Source organism: Trachemys scripta, chromosome 10 (assembly GCF_013100865.1).
Source record: "Trachemys scripta elegans isolate TJP31775 chromosome 10, CAS_Tse_1.0, whole genome shotgun sequence".
NCBI classification, from domain to species: Eukaryota; Metazoa; Chordata; order Testudines; family Emydidae; genus Trachemys; species Trachemys scripta.
The window spans coordinates 84,359,718-84,379,252 of NC_048307.1; the positions used below are offsets into that span (position 1 = coordinate 84,359,718).

At 52.2% G+C, this 19,535-nt stretch overlaps 1 protein-coding gene across 2 annotated transcripts in view; it reads right to left on the reverse strand.

Moving 5' to 3' along the window:
• Positions 1-19,535, reverse strand: part of RASGRF1 (Ras protein specific guanine nucleotide releasing factor 1) — an 89,588-nt gene that overhangs the window by 36,490 nt on the left and 33,563 nt on the right. For both annotated transcript variants that reach the window (XM_034784412.1, XM_034784413.1), the window contains 8 exons: positions 19,070-19,323; positions 12,420-12,499; positions 11,313-11,506; positions 9,978-10,087; positions 6,577-6,695; positions 4,870-5,030; positions 3,202-3,265; positions 295-431 (listed from right to left, as the gene is read on the reverse strand). In XM_034784412.1, coding sequence (XP_034640303.1) covers positions 295-431; positions 3,202-3,265; positions 4,870-5,030; positions 6,577-6,695; positions 9,978-10,087; positions 11,313-11,506; positions 12,420-12,499; positions 19,070-19,323 — 1,119 coding nt within the window. The remainder of the gene's footprint in view (positions 1-294; positions 432-3,201; positions 3,266-4,869; positions 5,031-6,576; positions 6,696-9,977; positions 10,088-11,312; positions 11,507-12,419; positions 12,500-19,069; positions 19,324-19,535) is intronic.

Below are 19,535 nucleotides of genomic sequence, written 5' to 3' on the forward strand. Positions count from 1 at the left end.
CTAATGCTCTAGTTACTTTAATGACTTCAACCTCACAACACCCTTGTGAGTTAAGTATTGGCTCTATTTTTATAGATAGGAAAAGTGATGCATAGAAAGGTTAATGCAAATGTTCTCCAACTCAGGTGCCTGAAGTCAGGCCCTATGCCCATATGTGGGCTTCCAAATAAAGGGCCTGATTTCAGAGGCAGAGAGCAATCTGCAACAGCCATGGAAACCCAGCGTGATTTTGAAATTGGCCCACCTAGTTAGGTGCCCAAATATGGATTGGCTTTTTGCTTGATTTCTTCTTACCTGACTGATGTCACTGGTCCATGCAGCCTTTTCTTGCCTGGATGATGCCACCAAGATAACAGTAAAGGATGGAGAATCTTTTGGTTCCACTACAATCTTGAAATCGAGATGATCTATGTCTTGCCCTGATGCTTTTGCTTTGTAACAGACAAGATAAACAAGCAGAGTAAGGTTTGAGGAGTTTTTTCTAGGACATTTTCCAACAGGATTGTAAACAACCTTTGCACTTTGTGATTTTGTTTGGCCACGGAATGCAGCGTTAACCCTGTAGAGGATACAAATTCAGAACCGAAGCTTCCACGTTGGCCATGAATCACCAACTCACACTGCTTTCCTCTTGTGGCTCCTTCTCACAGATGCAAGGAGCATCATTACTGGGGGGGGGGGGAGGCGCCAACGGCCTGTGGATTTGTGCTTTCATGCAGAGAGAGCAAACCCATATTTTCAGTCTGAACAGTGGTTTTTTTTGGTTGACCAAAGTGAAGCCCTGTTCTCGACTTGATGGCATCTGGCTCTTTCAATGCAATAACTTTTGAATGCTGCATCCGATCGATTCCAAACTTCTGGGAATGTTTTAGGCATCAATGGCCCAAACGTTATTGATTTTGGTCAAAATGAGAAAGCCAGAAAGGAGAAATGGGGGGCACATACAGCCCCATGCATCTGGTTAGCAGAGCCATCATCTTCAGCCAGGCCTGTAATTATCCATAGACCAAAGAACTGGGTTGCCCTCTGTTTCTCCTCCCAATAGAGTTAAACACGCTGAGCGACTTAACAAAATAACAGTGTGTGGAAGGGGGGGCATGCAGAGCCCCTAGCATGAGCCAGGGGGGTGGGCTGAGAGAGGGGAGGGGGTGAGAGCGTGACCCACGGGGATCTTGTGGGGGATGGAGGGACGGAAAGAGCCCCTGAGGTGTGCAATAAAGCAGGGGACGCCCCAGTTTATATTAAGGAAAAGCAACAAAGGAAGAAATAATATAACCAACGTCTCCGTGAAGGAGCAAAGCAGGGATCACGTTGGTGACGTGCTGTCTCCTCAAAGGGCAGCTGGCTGTGTAAAGGCGTAATACAATCAGCAGCGTTACCCAGCTTCTTTATAGGCCATAAGTGCTGCATCCGGCGGAGCGCCCACTGAGAGGCGCTCTTCAGGGCAAGGGACAGAGGGAAACGGGGCGAGAAAAACCCAACTCGCTGTTGTGAGCGGCTGAGTCCCTCAGCCCGTGAGCTGGGCGGGGAGGGCCCGGAGAGCCTGGCCGCAGCATTTGGCACGCTTAGGCTTACGTGCCACACCAGAGGGCGAGGACAAGATTACAGGCTGCAGACTGGGCCAAGGCAGGACGTGGTTACAGACTGCGCCCAAGGGCCCGCCCGCAGACGAGGGCCCATTCTGCCCGTGCACAGGTGCAATCTGTCCCCACAAAAGCTGTCTCCACAGTGTGGGTGCTGAGACCCAAACCTGCAAAACCATTGTCTGCTTCGACGTTTGGGGGCCCAATTCCCGATGCCTGGGGGCCGACTCTCAGAGGGGCTGGGCACCCAGAACTCTAATGGGATCCGAGTGCTCAGCGTCCCAGGCCTCTCGTGTAGATACCTAAACTCAGCGACCAGGTGCCTGACGCTAGGCACCGCAGGGTGGAAATCCAGCCCCCGTGTCACAGCCCAAACCGAGAGGCTAGTTTTGAGACTGCGGCTGCAAACGTTTGGCTCCCCGGGTCACTCCTCCAATCCGACAGCCAGGTGTGCATCTGTCACGGGCGGGCGGAGCTGGGCCACACAGCTCTGATTTTTATGAGGAAGATTTTAAAGAGGACGGAAAATAGCAACCTGGGTTTTCCATGGCAAAGCTTGTAATTAGACAGGGCTTGCTGCACACCTACAGCAGCCTGGTTTTCTTAGACCATTCACACTGCAGTGCGTGATGAGGTTGGCCACCTTTGGAAGGTTATATTTAGGGTTTTTAAAGGAACAGTCCCGTTTTTGGGGACTTTTTCTTATATAGGCATCTATTACCCCTCCTCCCCCCCGTCCCGTTTTTTCACAGTTGCTATCTGGTCACCCTAGTTATATTTGCAGAGATGTGCATCTGTTTTGTTCATGGCAGATAATGTATTTGATTCATGTCACCTTGTTTTCTGCATATGGAATGTCTGCCACTGGATCACAACTTCCTTGAATTATTCGTTATTTGAATTGGCTCAACCAACTTGTTTGCACTTTTGGTTTTACCCTCTATGGATTGATTGCAAACAGCTCCCTGCAAGTCACCATTAACTGCCACGAAAACCCCAGCAGTGCTGGCTGGTTGCAATGGGTCACAGAGAACGACTTCTGGGTCCTGGCTCAATGAGAATTACTCCTGTAATCAAGCCTGTGGCCTCAGAAGCCGTCTGGGCTTGGAATCTCCCAGGTGCAGGTGGCAGGTTAGGGGGAAGCAGCAGCTAAGCAGGGTTGGGCCATTTAACCCTTTTCTCTGTCTGCGGGGTGTAGGTTTTGCCTTGGGAGCAAAATGAGTTGATTGAGTTACTGGCTGGGCCCAGAATTTAGATTGCATTTTCTTGCATCACCTACACACAACCTAACTGCACATGCCCTTAATCCTCATTGCAAGTGGATGGTCAGTCCTTATGGGTCTTTTCTAACACTTCTGGGTCCTGGCTCTGAGGAGGGTTTCGCAGACTTTGCCCCCTTGTTGGGTCAGGCAGCGTCCAAGCCCACATCAAACATGCCACTTCTAGGGCCAATACTCTTGTTTCCAACATGTCTCCTTCCATTAGCAGGTGCGTGAGGAGAGCTCCAAGGAATGCACCCGGGGCTAGCATGCGCCCGAAGGGAATTCTTTTTTAAATTTGCACCATGGACAGGGATTTGGGGGGGCAGGGGGGTTTGCCCGCTCCAGCTGACACCTACTTTCTTCATCAGTGCTCTCCTGCTCCTCCATCAAGGTGCAGTCGATGAGAGAGATCACGCCGTTCTGAAAGAGAGGAACAGCCCCCGAGGGAAGAAACGTGAACTCGCACAGGCACACCTCAATCAATCTCTGCAGAAGCCCCTCGGAGGGGCAGCCAGGGGGAGACCTGTCGATCTTCTTCACTTTCGCAAGTGAAGTCATTTACGCCCCAGTTCCTGTGAACAGGAACCCAACAGGAAGACTCCGGGGCATAAAGTTAAGCACGTGCTCAAGTGTTTGCAGGATCGGGGCCTTATTTATTACAATTGGAAAGCAGATTCTATTGCCCATGAATTCAGTGTTTTGACTGGTAGAAAATAAGTAATTACATGCTTGGAAATTGCGATTTTCCCTGTACTGCTGATCAAACTAATTTGTTTATAAATGATTTAATAAGCACAGTAAATTAAGTTTCCCCAAAGTCTGTTGTGATAATCAGCAACTCTTTGCCATGGACAGTAATCTTTCAAACTGGTAATTTAATGTCAGTAAAGAGCCATTTTTCTAAGATTCTCACTCAATTAACTGCAAAACATCCACAGACAAATGTGAGAGTCTTGGGAATGGATTGGAAAAGCCTGTAAGTGTTATGTACAAATTTAGGCCTAATTAAAGTTTCCCACTGACTAGATTGTCAGTATTCTCACAGCAAATCACAAATAACTTCTCTTGCTGAGAACTCGTCATATTTATCTTAGCACGTGACACAGAGCTCATTCCGTAAGTGACAGGATGTCCTAATCACATGCAATACACTGAACTGCCCTGTTTGATGCATCTAGCCATCTGCAAAGCTACAATTATGTGAGGGAAATTGGCACCTTAAGAAACCTCCGTTTTTAGGAGCTGCAAAGGTGACGGTAATAAGACAGACTATAACCCGCATTCCAGACCTCCTGAGTTTGAAAGGACATTGGAAAGGCTTAGTCTGGCAGGCCTGACTTCCTGGAGTCCCCCCATTCATTTTACTTTTAACGGAGACGCAGCAGACACAGAAGTTCAGCTCCTCAAAGGTATTCAGGTCCCTAATTCCCACTGGGAGTCTAGAGCGCAGCAGTTCCCAGAGGGCGTTCCATGGACTATCCACGTCCCACACCGCTGCAGAATGACACACTCTGAGAACGAGGCTCTGGGGGGCTGGAAGGGCAGATTTCTCTCTTACAACACCGCCCGGAGAGCTGTCGCCCTGGAGCATAGCTGACTTTGAAGTTCCACAGTAGATAAGCCATGGAACTGCTCCTGCTGCAGTGACGCTCATTTTAAGGCCTGGTGGGGTTAAAGCTTTCTAGGAAAAGGTATCAGGTGCACCCTCCATTTTCCACTGCCTGCTTCTGCACTCACAGCTGCTCACTTAAAGATGGATTTTGTGCACACAGTCAGTTACTCATTCAAAAGGAGGAGCAGGGAAATAGGGTCTGGCTGGAGGCCAGTTGCAAATTCCACCCATGATCTTCAGCTGAATGCCGGCGTTGCTGAACTGACACTGCCCAGCAGCGGGGGCAGACGGGTCACACTGAGCTCCCACAGGGAAACCACCCTTCAAAGGGGATTGCTGGGCAAGGTGACCCCCCGCATTGGGCTCGTCTCTGCACGAGTGTGAGAGAACGGTCCCTTTCTGCAATTCGCACCTTGGTTAAGTGTAATTTTCCACCTGAGCCTCTTGTACAGATAATTAAGTGCTTGGAGAAGAGGAAGCATTGTCTCTCGCCCTCCTTCTTCAAGGACAGGGAGCCCAGCCTCCCCCTGGTGATCTTCCCTTTCTCGGACATCGGCACTTGGATGAGGGAACCTGTTGAGGACAAAAACACATGATTGGCCCTTTGTGTATCCCCTGGGCTGCAGGGGCATAGTTCTGTTTCAGACACATGGTGTGAGAGTCAGACTGGCCAGGCAGCTGGTGAATAAAGTAGCCGGATGCCTCGGGCAGGAAGCCATGTGCTTCAACTGAGCGTGCTTCCCAAAGGTCCCGCAGGGCAGGAAGACCCAGCTGTCACGGCTGTGAACCAGGAAAGCGGATCAAACGAAAGCTTCTGTTAGCAGCCCTGGCACATGAAGAGTGCTCCGGGGTGAGACTCCCCCACGCCGACTTTCCCACCCCCAAGGTCCCATGGTGGGGCTGCCAGGGAGCATGGCTGGGGGAGGAGCCATGCAGGGGGGCTTTGCACACCCGCTGTGCTGCAGGAAGGTCTGTGCGCCAGCCCTGCACACCACGGAGGAGCTGAGGAGGCAGGGAGAAGAGGTGGGTCCAGTGCCCCAGCACGCTGTGCAAGGGACGTGGAGAGCAGCAACCCGTGAGCTGGAAGAGGACCCAGTGTGGGGACCCCCAGATCCTTGCAGCGGCATGGGGGGGATTTCACCCCACCGCACACACTGGCCGCACAGGTCGTTCATGCCTCTGCTGTAGGCAAAGTGAATTTCACCCAGACACGCCACAGTGCGCGTGGTGCCGTATGGAGAATCGTGCAGAGACTCTCCCTCCATCGCAGGCACTGAGCCCCTCCAGCCAAGCGTGCTCGACTGCCTCCTGCCACTGGACTTCCGGGCCGTGACGTGGCGGGAAGTGGGCCCTCGGCGGCCTGCTGGCGCTCCTCTTCTCTACATCTAAGGGCAGGGACCGAATACATTGGCTTGTCCCCCGTTAAGGGGAAGTTTCTGTGGGAGCCCCGTGGAGAACAGCAGCAGCTCACCGTGGCTGACCCAAACCTAGGCTGCAATTAGTCCTCAGGGGAAAAGGCACAAAGGGAGGGATCCATCCACCACAAGCTCTCTGGGGAATGGCCCTGGTACAAAGCCACATCCTTCACGGGATGCAACACTTACTAGGAGGCCAGAGCCAGCGAGCTGGAGCGCCAGGGCCAGCCCTCCATGCCTGGCCCAGCCCTGGGGGGCAGCGTTTGTAAGCTGTGCTGGCATACAAGCTACCGAATGACTGGTCTGACCATGGGGGATTGCCAGAGAGCAGCAGCACCCTGGCCATGCCCCTTTCTCCAGGCCATGCCCACTCCACGGGGCTGGGGGCTACACTGACTCTCCCCCCTAGGCATTCCCCTGGGTGCTGGTCACCAGAAAGTCAGGATCCAGCCCAATCTTTGGCACTAGAAAACCGTTTCGTGCTATAACGCAGGTACCAGCTCAGTGGTGCAGGGCAATCCAGGAACGGAGACCGTCCGCACACAAGTAGGTTTATAGCAGGAACGAATGGTCCCTATTTCTAATGTTACAGCTCTCCACGCTGGATAACGGCACGAGTCACAGTATTGGAGCCAGGCAGCTCACCAGCGCAATGCATCGCATGGACAGAGGAGGAGGGAACTATACCGGTGTAAACATTATACCTTGTCTGACAAAAGTCTGGCTGGTGTCCAGGAGAATTTCACACCCTTCAATAATCATCCTTTCTATTGCCAGATTTTTTCGAATATTTTCTGTCTCGCTCACTTCGTCATGCATTATCCTAAAGAGGAGAAGAGACAATTGGAGACAGTGAACTCTGCCGGAGAACTGTTGGTGAAGACGGCAATGTGGCTTTTACACTTGGTAGTAGCTGCATTAAGCATATTTGATATAAAGGAAGGCGAAGAGAACCCAGCACTGCCCCCCTGTATACAGCCATATACCCTGGGGGCGAGGAGACAACACACATCCATCTGGAGTTGCTACATTTCTAAATATAAAAATGTTGGTGGATTTTTGAATTTCCATTCTTGCTGGAAACTCCCCCATCTGGCTGGATGACCTCTCCCCAGGCAGGCCATGTGTCCGGTTTTAAGCCAGAGGGTCCTTTTTTCCCTATGGTTTATCCCCTGTCCAGTACAGACAAAACTAGACATAGTTTTTGCCCAATATCAGACAGATGACGTCTTTTTCAAGAGCGCGCGGCTCCGCCCCCACCAGCGTGACCTCACACGCTGTTCGTGCACGAGGTCATGCAGGCACGGGGCGGGAGGTGCTCTTCAAAATGGTGTCCTCTGTGTGGCATGACCTCACATGTCCCATGCGTGAGGTCATCCTGGCAGGGGCGGGGTCACGCTGGCAGGGGCGGGCCCAGGCCCTTCCGGGAAGCACCGGAACGTCCAGTGCTCTGGGAATGCGGCAGTGGCCACCGTTTCGCCTTCCGACAAACCACGTCTCGCTTTCCTGCTCCTTGCGGGACTGAGTGGAGGGGTGGCAATGCTTTGTGTGGGTGAACTCAGCGCCAGTGTGAGGGATTCATCGCCCCGGCTGCGGTGTGCTGCGATAGGACTTAACAGAGAGACTAGAGCAGAATGCTTCACTTCTCAGCCTCTGGAAGGAAAGCACAGACATGGGGAATTCAGGGGTCCCCATTGTCATAGAAATCAGTCCAGAGGCCCCTGGGACAACGGTAGGAGCAAGGTCCCCTTCGCTGCCCCAGGCACTCACAGTGGGGTTTCCCTGGGCTTGTCCATGAACAGCATCACACTGCGTCTCCACTAGACCCGGCTGGAAAAAAGGGGAGAAATTCATGTGGTTTGGGGGAATGTTTCCTCCTGGTTTTCCCCCCCACAATTTGAATTTCATTGAAATTTAACGTTTTGAAAAATGTAGCCCAGCTCCGATCTGCACCTCATTAGCTGTGCCCAGAGCACGGCGGTGTCGTGAGACATGACAAAGAAGGGAAGGGCAAGCCCTGACATCATCACGCCATGAACAGGACGAGGCTAGAAACCCCCCAGCCCCAAGAACGCTTCTTGGGGTTCCCTCACGATCCGAAAGCCTCTTTTAGACCCTGACCCCCGGACGGCACTGCCAGGAATACTGGGACGTTCTCCTAAGAAGCCGATTGACTGATGCTCTGCTGTTACATAGCACACCCTTGAATCCACGGCAGCAAATCCCACCGTGCCGCCTCGTTACCAACCGACTCGTTATGGATTACAAATGCTAAAACCCACTGACTCAAAAATGCTCCAGTTTGGGCAGCCCTTGTTGGCTGGAGTTGGCTTATTCCAGACGTGCTCTGCAGACAGGAAAGCGCAGTGCTCTGTACGAACTCTTCCAACAGCCAGACAACGAATCAGAAGAAGCCTGTGGCGCCGGTCTCGGGGCTGCCGGACATGCCACGCCAGCGAGCTCCTCACCCATCTGACTCAGAGTCAAGGTCCTGATCCGGCAAAGCAATTACGTGTGTGCTTAACTTTAAGCGTACGAGCAGCCCCGCTGAAGTCAGTGAGGAGAAGTACCTGCTTATAGGTAAGTATGGGCTTAAGTGCTTTGCTGGATCAGGGCCTAAAATACCTCAACATACTCAACCTGTGAGACCAACTGCAAGAGCTAGTGACAGAGCCCAGACTGCAGATAAATATACAGGCCCTAATCCTGCGAGTGGCTCTGGGTCCTGCCTGGACCCCAGAGCCCACTAGGTTCCACACAGGCTTGTTGGTCTGCGCTCGTGGGCCCAGCTGCAGGGTCAGGGCCAGAGACAGGCTTTCTGCATTTTGTATACGAGTCCGGCAGTTCTGGGTTCTGCCCACAGCATGGCCTACATCAGCTGATTCTACAGCTAGAGGGGGAAGAATGGTGCAGGCTGAACTGTGCCAGCAACAAGTGACAACACGCAGATCAGGTCGGTGCACTGTCGCAAGGAAATGGCTAACAACATTTGCATTTTTCAAAAGGAACCCGAAAACACTTGAAATGTGAGTGTTTCCACATTGCACTTGGAAAGAAGAGAAAAAGCCCCTGTGTGCAGGCGTTCACCCGAAAGCAGACTCATTTTCGAGGCAGTAAGGATGCTGCCGGGCTGGCATCCCACGTGACTGGCTCCAGGCACAGCCAGCACAGAGCCCTGTGATTTGCATGAAAAATTCTGGGTCCCAGGGGATTTAATGGCTCTGGTTCCTACCCCTTCCATGCAGCAACGATTCCGCAAGCTCGAACTCCTCAGTCTTGTCTGGAGGAGAGTGTTGGGAAAGGGATTTCAGCACCGGTTCCCCCCAGATCAGTACTGGAAAGGGGGTGAACGCTAGCGACGTCTGGAGACGCTTTCTGCAGTGCTGCTGGAACCGATGTACCCACCCTCGCCCTGTTCTCAGTACTGATTCGGGGGAAATCGACACCAACACAGCTTCAGCAGTAGCTTGTTGTCCTGGTCCGGACAGCGCTGCCGTGTTTTAGGTGGACTCTCTCCTCTTCTGGGAGGGGAGGCAGGTGGGACCTAATTCATTGATTTGGACATCACAGAGCTCAGAACGACGGGATGTGACATGAGTGCTCGGTTCCATTTGGGAGGTTTGTGGTTTCACACCCTCGGCACCGCAGGCGAAGGAGCGTTCAATGCTTCTCAGCCTTGGTACCACGAGCATGACGCTGTTCCAAGGGAAGGTCTGAACCTAAAATAACCCAGGCCATCTTGGACCCGTCCTTTCCCTGCACCTGGTGCACCACAGATACTCCTCCCCATTGTTCCCCCCGGCAGACTCGTTACCACAGAGCCACCAAGCAATGCCGACACACTCAGCAAGTTCATGGATGGCCTCATGGAGCAAGAAGCCAGAACGATAGTCATGCATTTGGCAGGGAAATGACTACATAAGAATTCAACTTCCCCTTAGTTTCTCCTATATTTCACCTCAAAAGGAACACACCTTCCCCTCCCTCAGCATGCACCCTGCGTCTCCACCACGCCTGCTCTTCGGAGACAAGAACCGGTGCCGCGGCACAGAGCTTTTGGAGCCTTCCTTGGAAGGAGAAGGAATCAGCGCGTGACGGTTCTGACCTGGAAAGCTCTTCTAGCTTGGACTTGGCGTAGTCCAGGCTGTTCCTCTCCACGTGCTCATGGGGCGTGTGCGCCAGCAGCTCATGTAACGTCAGAATGTACCTGGGAATCTGAGTTGGAACGCAAACCGGAAATCAGGGTCAGCGGAAGGAAACGATCGCGGGAGCAAATGAGCATTAACACTGACATAAGGACGACTGGTTTGTACAAAGTGAACTGAGCTGGGTCCTCAACCTCTACAAACTTCTTTGCGCTGCTCCATAAAGCCACGAGCGCCCACCCATCCAGTCCTGCACCGAGCCCCGCTCCGGAAAGCGACCCCTTCCCCATGCACAGGCTCAGGTCCTGCCCCGGCACAGCTTCTGGGGTCCTTCACCAAGCCCAGCTTGACCAGATTTCAGGTTCATATCCAGTAATTCAGGTACCAGCATTTAACTGGTTAACTGGGCCTCACCCTGGTCTTTCTGGAACTCACAAGTTTCAGCTGGAGGCTTCGTTTCAAAAATAATCCTTGTGCCCCACCTTCAGCCGTGGCGGGTGGCAGGCTCGCAGGATGGTGGTTCTAAAGCCGTGTTATCCCCCGTGTCTGGGCAAGCGAGAATGGCTCTCGCGTTCATGGGTACTCCGCTTGCCAAGGTCTCTGACACGCTTAGGGACACTGAGACTTACAGGGACTTTGTTTCCCATCACTGAGCATGGCAGTAACGTGAGGAGCCCCCGGCTTGCCCCGGCCGGCGAGTGCCCCAGTCTTTGCTGACTCTGCCCCCTGGGGTCTCTGGGGGGTCAGCCGGAGGCCGTGGGCGAATGGAGAGGGACCCAGCGATGGGAGTAACTCAGAGTCCAACAGACTAGTTACCTGGTGGCCGAGGGTTTCAAGCCGTTTGTGGCTTTCCCGGCTGAGGGAGTCGGGCTCTCACACTGCCAGGTCTCCAGTGCCCTGGTAAGGAGGGGCAGAGGCGGAGGCTCTCCCCTGAGCTCAGGCTAGAGCGACCCCAAAATGGTCTGTGGTGCTGGGGGTGGGGGGAGGCTAGGAAACCAACCTAGGGGCCATCCCTGCCCCCACTCAGGGTGTGAGTGGCCATCGGCAGGGAGGGAGCCCGTTGGGCTGTGACCAGGCTAGGAGTGGCTGAGCCTACGTTTGGCCAGTCACTTCATGGCCCAGAATATTCCAAACAAACTCCTATTCTAAACAGCCAGCCAGGCCCCCTCCTTCTCCGCTGCCCTGAGAGATTATTTATAAGCAGAGCCCAGGAGGCTCAATAGATCTGGGGAGCAGGAGGTTTCCTCGCTGCATTTTATGGCCCGCTAGCACCTGCCACGTGAGCCATGTGTCACCTGGAACATGGGGTACGTCAGGAAGGTCTCCAGCGTCCTCTCCTCGCAGTCCGGCTTGGCCTCGTAGTGCTTCAGCAGCTTGTCGAAGTCACGGTTCTGCTTGCAGTGGGCCAGGATTTGCAGGCTGTACTGGTGGTTTCTCACAAACTCCTGGTAGATGTTCAGCATGGGCAGCAGGATGTCAAACAAGTCAGCTGTAAGCAAGCAGGCAACGAGCAGGTTACTGCACCGCACGAGAGCCTCGCACTCAGAACGGGCTCTGGCCGCTTCAGCATCGGTGCCGGGCCGACAGGTTCGCTCACTTATGCCTGGCCTGAAGGAAGATGGTAGCAACTGCTTTGTGTTTGTGTCTGACATTTACGGGCGTGACATGTCACGCGTAGGTTCTGTGTCTGTATTTTGGGTTTGAAAAAATGGGCATTTGCACAACAAGGAAATCCAAGTCCCAGTTTGACTGGCCTCCCTTGAGCCCCCTGGTTTAGGGACACGCACCTTTAAAGGTGCATCAGGCAGTACGCGGGAGTGCTGGCACTTGTATCACTCCAGGAGGAAAAGCCTGGCCTTCTGAGTGTTTCCTATGGCATTGCAGGGTGGGGCATGTTACCCTGCACCGGCTGAGTGCCCACAAAAACCACAGGAAGAGAAGTTCACAATGGAGTAGCCAGCAGAGTCAAGACTGGGCTCCCTGTCTGAGAACTACTGCGCAGAGCACCGGAGAGCTCCTGAACGCGGAGCTGGGGATCGAACAGGCAGCAAAGGAGCTGCTACATTGGCCAATCTCTGAGCTTTAACTGTGGGATCCATCCGGACTGTGTGTGAACCTTCGGCATCATGATAAACTCTTCTGTGAATCAAGAAAAGTCCCATGAGGTCAGCCAGTCAGGTCACTGGAGTACAAAACCTGAGCTGCATGGCAGACTAGAATTGGTTTGGGGTTTTTTCCCCCAGGAATGAAAAAAATGGATGCCTTACCACAACAATTAGCCACAATTCACTGCAGTGATGTGGATCAGAGAGAACCACTGTAAAGTTTATTAGAAGGAAGGACAGGCAAGACTTTAATGAGAGTGAACAATAACATGCAATAAAGAAACAGCAGCTACTCACCAAGCACTAGCGTCGGCCAACTAGATATTCTTGCTTTCAGGCCTTGATAAAAGATCTGGTGCAAAAACATGATTGTTTCACTGAAAGATAAACCAAAAGGTAGAGAGACGGATGAGAACCAATTAACTAATCCTGGCACTTCTACTGGGGGGAGGCCAGAGAGGCACCGTGAAATGGGGAGGAGACTGGCTGGACTGGCTGATGAGGAGAGACTGGAAGAGTGACGGATGGAGAGAAACTCCTCAGCATGGGACGAGGGAAAGGATTAGTGGGAACAGTGGGGTGAGAAGAAGAAAGGGAGAGTGTGAGCCAAAGAGTGGTTCCCGTTTCCCAGGAGTGAGATGTAGGATCCCATGAACAGTCCCGTGAATCAAGTCCTGTAATGAAGGATCATCTCGGGGCAGATTGAAAACGAACAGCCAGCACCACCCCCGGGGACGTGTACAACAAGGGAACTGTGCACTAGCAAGAGGCCTCCTCTGTTTCAATCTGGAGACGGATTCCCTGGTGGAGGGCAGCCGCCCAAAGCCACGCCCTAGCAAGATACCAAACGCGCACCACACGTGCACCTCGACTGGGCCATTCCTGAGTCCGGCTGGCTGCGGCTCCCCTCCAGAGAGGGCTGGGAATGATATGCAGAGTGGCAGGGGCTTGTCCAGTTTCTCTAACACCCTCCTTGAGCCTCTGTCTGCTGCTCCTAGCCTCTGCTCTGTCACTGCCTTGTCTCTCTTCTTCGTTTAATGATCAGGTGAGCAGAAGGCTGCACAGTGGCCCAGGTGGGCCTTGACCTTGCACCTGCTTCGTAGATTTCCCCAGCTTCCATTCCACTCTCTATCAAAGCACCCCAAAATAATTTTGCATCAATTAGTTACGATTTCCCTCCTGTGATTCAGAGCTGACTGTCCTTGATTAACTCATCAGTCTACGTGTTTCACCATTACAGCCTGTGACGTTATTGATATAATCTGAAACCATATAGAACATGGTTGCAACCAAAGTCCTGTAGTGGCACCAAATCTTGTAAAAAGGGGGTCAAATGAGGTGTCTAAGACAAGGTTATGGTTTACTGGTTATGATTATGCTGTCTATATGTGTGTATCAATTTTGTAGTTGAAGTTATGAATATTGGCTCTATACTGTCTGTATTTCAAACTTATGCTGTGCTGCTGGGTGACATCCCAGACAAGTTGGTGTTAGCTCTGCCTAGCCTGCTTGATGGCCCATTAAGGATCATCAGCTATACAACTGACCCATGGAGAGAAGGCAGATACGCCTTGTAACTCAGCAAAGTATACAGGGACTTGCTCATGTGACTCCAGACTCCATTTTGCTGTAATTTTCCACAGTAAGGACAAAGAGGTGTTCTTACACCTGGAAAAGACTATATAAGGCTGATACCTCATCTCCATTTGGTCTTCAATCCTGCTTCATATCTCTGGAGGGACTTTGCTACAAATGGAAGCTCTACACAAAGGACTGAGGACCCATCCCAGCTGGGGATGTATTCCAGAGACTTGATTTGAACCTGTGGTTTATCTCATCACTGCTACAAGCCTGAGCCAAGAACTTTGCCATTACTGTATGTCATTGATTCCATTTAACCAATTCTAGCTCTCACCTTTATTTTTTCCTTTTATGAATAAACCTTTAGATTTTAGATTCTAAAGGATTGGCAACAGCGTGATTTGTGGGTAAGATCTAATTTATATATTGACCTGGGTCTGGGGCTTGGTCCTTTGGGATCGAGAGAGCCTTTTTTCTTTTACTGGGGTATTGGTTTTCATAACCATTTGTCCCCATATGTGTGGCACTGGTGGTGATACTGGAAAACTGGAGTGTCTAAGGAAATTGCTTGTGTGACTTGTGGTTAGCCAGTGGGGTGAGACCAAAGTCCTCTTTGTCTGGCTGGTTTGGTTTGCCTTAGAGGTGGAAAAACCCCAGCCTTGGGCTGTAACTGCCCTGTTGGAGCAATTTGTCCTGAATTGGCACTCTCAGTTGGGTCCTGCCAGAACCGCATCGTTACACAGCCATAATTAGTTTTATCACTATCATCCCACCTGCAGAATTGAAATGTGCAGGTCTGTACTTTCCTGTACCAGGGACCTGGCTTTATTGTAAGCAAGTTCTCCTGCTATTCCCTGCCCCCCTCTGCACAGGTGTCTTATTCGGTAGGTTACGGTTGCCTAGTTTTTCTTGTCTTTTGCCTTCAGCACGGGATGCACCCGGCTTGGGATAGCTGTCAGGTCTCTTCCTCCCCAGTTTGCAGGCAGGATGCTGATTAGAGTTTCCCCCTTTGCTTTTTCCTTCTCTGGGGAATTTCTGCTTTCCCCTGCTACACGTCCCTCATCTTCCTTTGCTGACAGGGAGGCAAAGGAGTTGTTTAATTTTCAGCAGCACACAAATGACTGTTGCCATCTGCTTGCCAAGCCCTTCCGGCTGCCTTCCCTGACCTGCTGCCCCGGACACAGATCTCACTAGTTCTGTGACTCTTGCAGAGTTTTTCTTTGCTGGGTGCGGCCATGCTGCTCTCCTTGTTTTTCACCCTCTCTCAGCTTCACTCTGCGGTGTTTGCAGGCTTCTTGGTGCCTGACGGGGATATCAGTCAGGACCCTCCCTTCCCGCTGGCATCGGTGCCTGGTGGACAGTTTGACGCACCACTCACCTCTGCCCGGTCTCAATGAAGATGGTAGCAACTGATTTGTGTGTGTGTCACAATTACAGGAGTGAAATGTCACTTGTGGGTTCTGTGTCTGTATTTGGGGTTTGAAGAAATGGGCATTCGCACAACAAGGATCTGCCAGTGCTTAATTTGTGCCGGGGCTGAGCTCTGACACCTCTTTCAATACAAATTAAGCAATGGGGGAGGCAGCGGGGCCCGGAGGTGATGGGGGAGGGGGCGGGGGAGAGCCCGTGAAGGCCAGGGGTGATGGGGGGAGGGTGCCATTTTCCCTAAAGCCGGCCCTGGATAGCAGGGACTGGACTCATGACCCAGCAGGTCCCTTCCAGTCTGATGTCTGATGATTTCCCTGAGGCTGTATCACCTCTGCAACCTACTCCGTCTCCTTACAGCATGAGCACGAGCTGTGACTGCATTTCCCAGAGGGGAAGCACAGCGAGCTTGGGGTGGGATGCGCTAGCCAGCAGCGCGGGGAATAAGTTCTGCCATTGTCCTGCATGGAGAAAGGAATCACCAGAGTTGGACTCTAATCAGGACACAGGGCTCACTCTCCCGTGTGGCCCCTCTGAACACACTAACGACACTTCCCTGCTGACTCAGCCAAACTCTTTTTGAGGGTCCGTGAAAGTCAGCTAACTTTCGCTCGCCCATTTCCATAGGGCTCTGCGTTTTCTGGTTTAAGCTGGAATCAGAAGGAGCCTGGGAAATTCTCTTCTTAGTATAGTTTTGAGTTACCTAAAACTGGGAAGTACCAGCAAATTAATGAGATTTCCTGGGTCCCGGACCAGAGGGAGCTGCTCAGATCAGCTTAGACGTGTCTGTGAACCAGCTCTCTGAATTTTTCAGTATCCACTCAACACTAATTCCAAAGGAAGGGACTCTCTTCAGGTGAGCTAAACAAGGCAACATAGGGGCTAAGGAGTGGTCTAACAATGCATTGATATAGATCTTGGAAGGCCCAGAATTAAAGATGGTCCTGAATCAGAATCCTGGATGTGAGCAGTTGCAGAGTTTGGGAAAGCTCAGATCGAGATCCAGGGCCAAATTGCAGCTTCTCCATCTTTCTACAATGGGCCAAACCCCTGCTGCACATGGGCCTGGAGCTCTGGGAGAGTGAGGATTGGAATTCTGTCACCTGGGCCCATCTCTGTCCTTGGGGTGCTCCTCACAACACCCCAGGACAGGTATTTTACTGCTCATAAATCCAATCCCAGTTAAAACCGGCCCCAACCTAATGGGGGGAAAAACAGGCTAGAGAGTCTGTGCTGGGTTGGCACTTTCCGTGCTGTGAAGGATACACTGCATCTGTAGCCATAGCAACAGAGCGAGTGGTTTTCTGGATGACAGGAGCGGTGATGAAAGCAGGGTTTCAGGGAGTTTCAGCTCCCTCTGACAGAGCATTCAGCCCGGCACCGGCTGGCCTGAAGGGGTGAACTCAGCACTGCCTGCCATGGGCGTGCCCTGGAAAATCCCCCGTGAGGTGGGTTTGGTTTCCTGCACAGCGTTGTGGCAGTTGCAGCGAGATAACGGTAGCAGCATCCCCTTGAGCGTGCGTGTCCTTAACGCTGAAGAACCTCTGGGGACAGAGCGCCATTGTCCAATCTCCTCTACGACTCCTTCCCAGGGGATGCTGCAATCTCTTCTAGTCCTGAGGTTTGGCTCCAGATTTCCTGCCCCCCCCAGTCCTCTCATAGGAATTAGGAAGCCAAACCCCTCTCGGGCACGGCCTGCATGGTTCAGCTGGCATCTCGCTGTTTAACTCACTAGGGGATTTTTCTTGCCCTCGGTCAGTTAGTTCAGCCCGTCAAGGGACAAACCCGACAGCAGCGAGTGCGAAGTTCTGTTCTCCCAGACCAGACCAGCACCCTCACGGGCCCTGCAGAGTCTCTCCTTGCTTCCGCCGGACCGTTTTCTGTCACATGATCCGCAAAAGTAAATAGCCAGAACAAAACCACTCGGGCATCAGCACCTTAAACCAGCACTGAATTCCGACGGGCCCTTGGGAGAACAACGCTGATGCTGGCTTGGGGTTTCTCCGTCCCTCCCCTCTCCTCCTCGCTCAGGCAGCCTGACAACCCAGACAGGGAGCGTAGGAGCTTCTTGGGGGTATAGTAGGAGGTGGACGGGAGGGAGGGGGAGAATAGTAACATGGTGCTAAACTTTCCCCTCCCACACCTACGCCTGCTAGGGCTGACATCTGACTGAGCGTATCCACTGGGCACCTTACAGGAGTGGGCCAGGAATGACTCCATTGAAAGAACTTTGTATTCCGGCCACCGAGGAGTTGAACAGTGCTACAGGAGATGTCGTACACCAGCCCTTGGGCAGACATCTGCCACGGCGGGTTTCCATTCTCTCGAGCGAGACCGGCTCTAGAGCAGGACTTGGTATTACGATCTGTCCGAGAGTCGATGTCCTCATGCCGGATTCAGCAGGGATGATGCTGTTAAACCTGGCGTGTCGCAGTGACACACTTGGCAATGCCTTTGTTTGGCCCAGGCTGGATTGAAGCATCTTAATTCTTCCTCCTCAGCCAGGGCCTGTGGCTGGATTGCTCTCTGGGCAGTCCACGGTGGCTCTGACATGCAGCATCTCTCGAAGCACAGAGCATTATGCAGACCATAGGTGAGAGATTACACCTGCTCTCTATATACTCAAAAAGAAGAACAGGAGTACTTGTGGCACCTTAGAGACTAACAAATTTATTAGAGCATCAGCTTTCGTGGACTACAGCCCACTTCTTCGGATGCATACTATACATCTCTCCCCGCTATTATGTTCTCTCCTTCCCTTTTTCTTCTGTGCAGCTGTTGAACGTATTCTGCTTCTGCCTCCTGCATGCTGAAGACAACCTGGTTCCTTTTTCTCATGTGACCCATTCGTTATACAGAGATAACCTCAGCTCTCTTGCCTAAAGCCAATGGAAACCAAAGCAAACTAACTCAACTCCTTCAGCTTTCAGGACCGGTGCATTTCCCATTGTCTCAGGACAGAACAGCCGGCAGAGAACTCAACTCTTTTGAAAAACAAGGAGTCCGTAGCACCTCCCGTTTTCAATGAGTGCATGAATACGCAGTCGCTGCTGAGAGCTTTCACTGTATGGCTCCTCCGTGCACAACAGACCCTTTGCACATTTGGATTTCTGCCTGTGGCAGGGAGCTGACTGACATTTTCTAGTTAGATACCAGGCCCCCGCCCTTATTGCAGGGAGCAGAGCCAGAAGTACACTTTTTAACGCTTGGAATGTGGGTGGGATTGATGTAAGCATTGGAGCCATCCAAAAATGAGGGGAAACCTTGGGTATGAGAAGCACCTTATAGCAAATCAGGGAAGCTCTGATTCCTCCATTTATTTGCTCTTCAAGGCCTGAGCTATTTGTTCATCACCTGGCCTCATGCTCCCCAGTGTGGGACACTGGAAGTTGTTTCTGGATAAGTAAGAAAAGGATTGGGGGATGGGTAGGTGAGCCGCTTAGAGGAGAAACTCCTAAATCTGGTTCCATGCAGGAAAGGCCTGATGTAGGCGACACGCTGGGCAAGAGAGGGCCAAGAGTCTGTTTATATTCTCCCGCTCCCTCCTCCACTCTCTCCAGGCCTCTGAAAGCCCTGCTCCTGAGAGAAGGGGCGACTCTGAATGCTTAGCTGCAGGGAGCTCTGCCAAGGAGCCCCTCCATCAGGAACACTGCCGGGCACTGCCCATGCCTGCAGGAGGTCATCAGAGTGACCAAAATCCCATGGCAGGTCCAGTGACTCCACTGACAATCCTGCCCTCCCTGCCATAGGAATGTGCTCCTTGGTTGGACAATCACTGAAACCAGGCACTCTAAGCCCAGCAAAAGCGCCTGCAATCACCACGCAGCCGGTTGTGGAGGGGGAACTGGGCATATGCCCCCCCCTCCTTTGCATCCTATCCCATTCCCATCAGTACACCACTAGCTTCCCCTGAGCATGGGTCATCCAGGAACGTCGCTCACCTGTTCAGGAATATGCTGCTGACATCATCGTGGGTGATGGGAGGCTTCTTGGAGCTCGCTGCCATCCTCAGCGGGCGAAGGAAGTTGTTGACCAGAATATGCAACTGTTGAACATATTCTGCTTCTGCCTCCAGCATGCTGAAGACAACCTGGTTCCTTTTCCTCATGCTGTCAGCGTGAGGAGATCTGATATAGTCCTGAATGATCGTCTTCCATTTTCTCCTGCATAGCCAGCCCCGGAGAAAGCTCTGGACCTGTTAACAGATTAACAACCTCATTAGGGGTTTTACACGTCAGCCTGGGCTAGCATTTATGCAGCAGTTTAGGTGCAAAGACCAAAAAGCTCTTCCATTAACAGACCATTGTGTGGAGGTTCTACCACAACACATCTGTACAGCAGGTATGCTAATGATGTTCATGTGGCTTTGTGCTGAGCCCGCACATAACGGTTTCTGTTATCTGTACT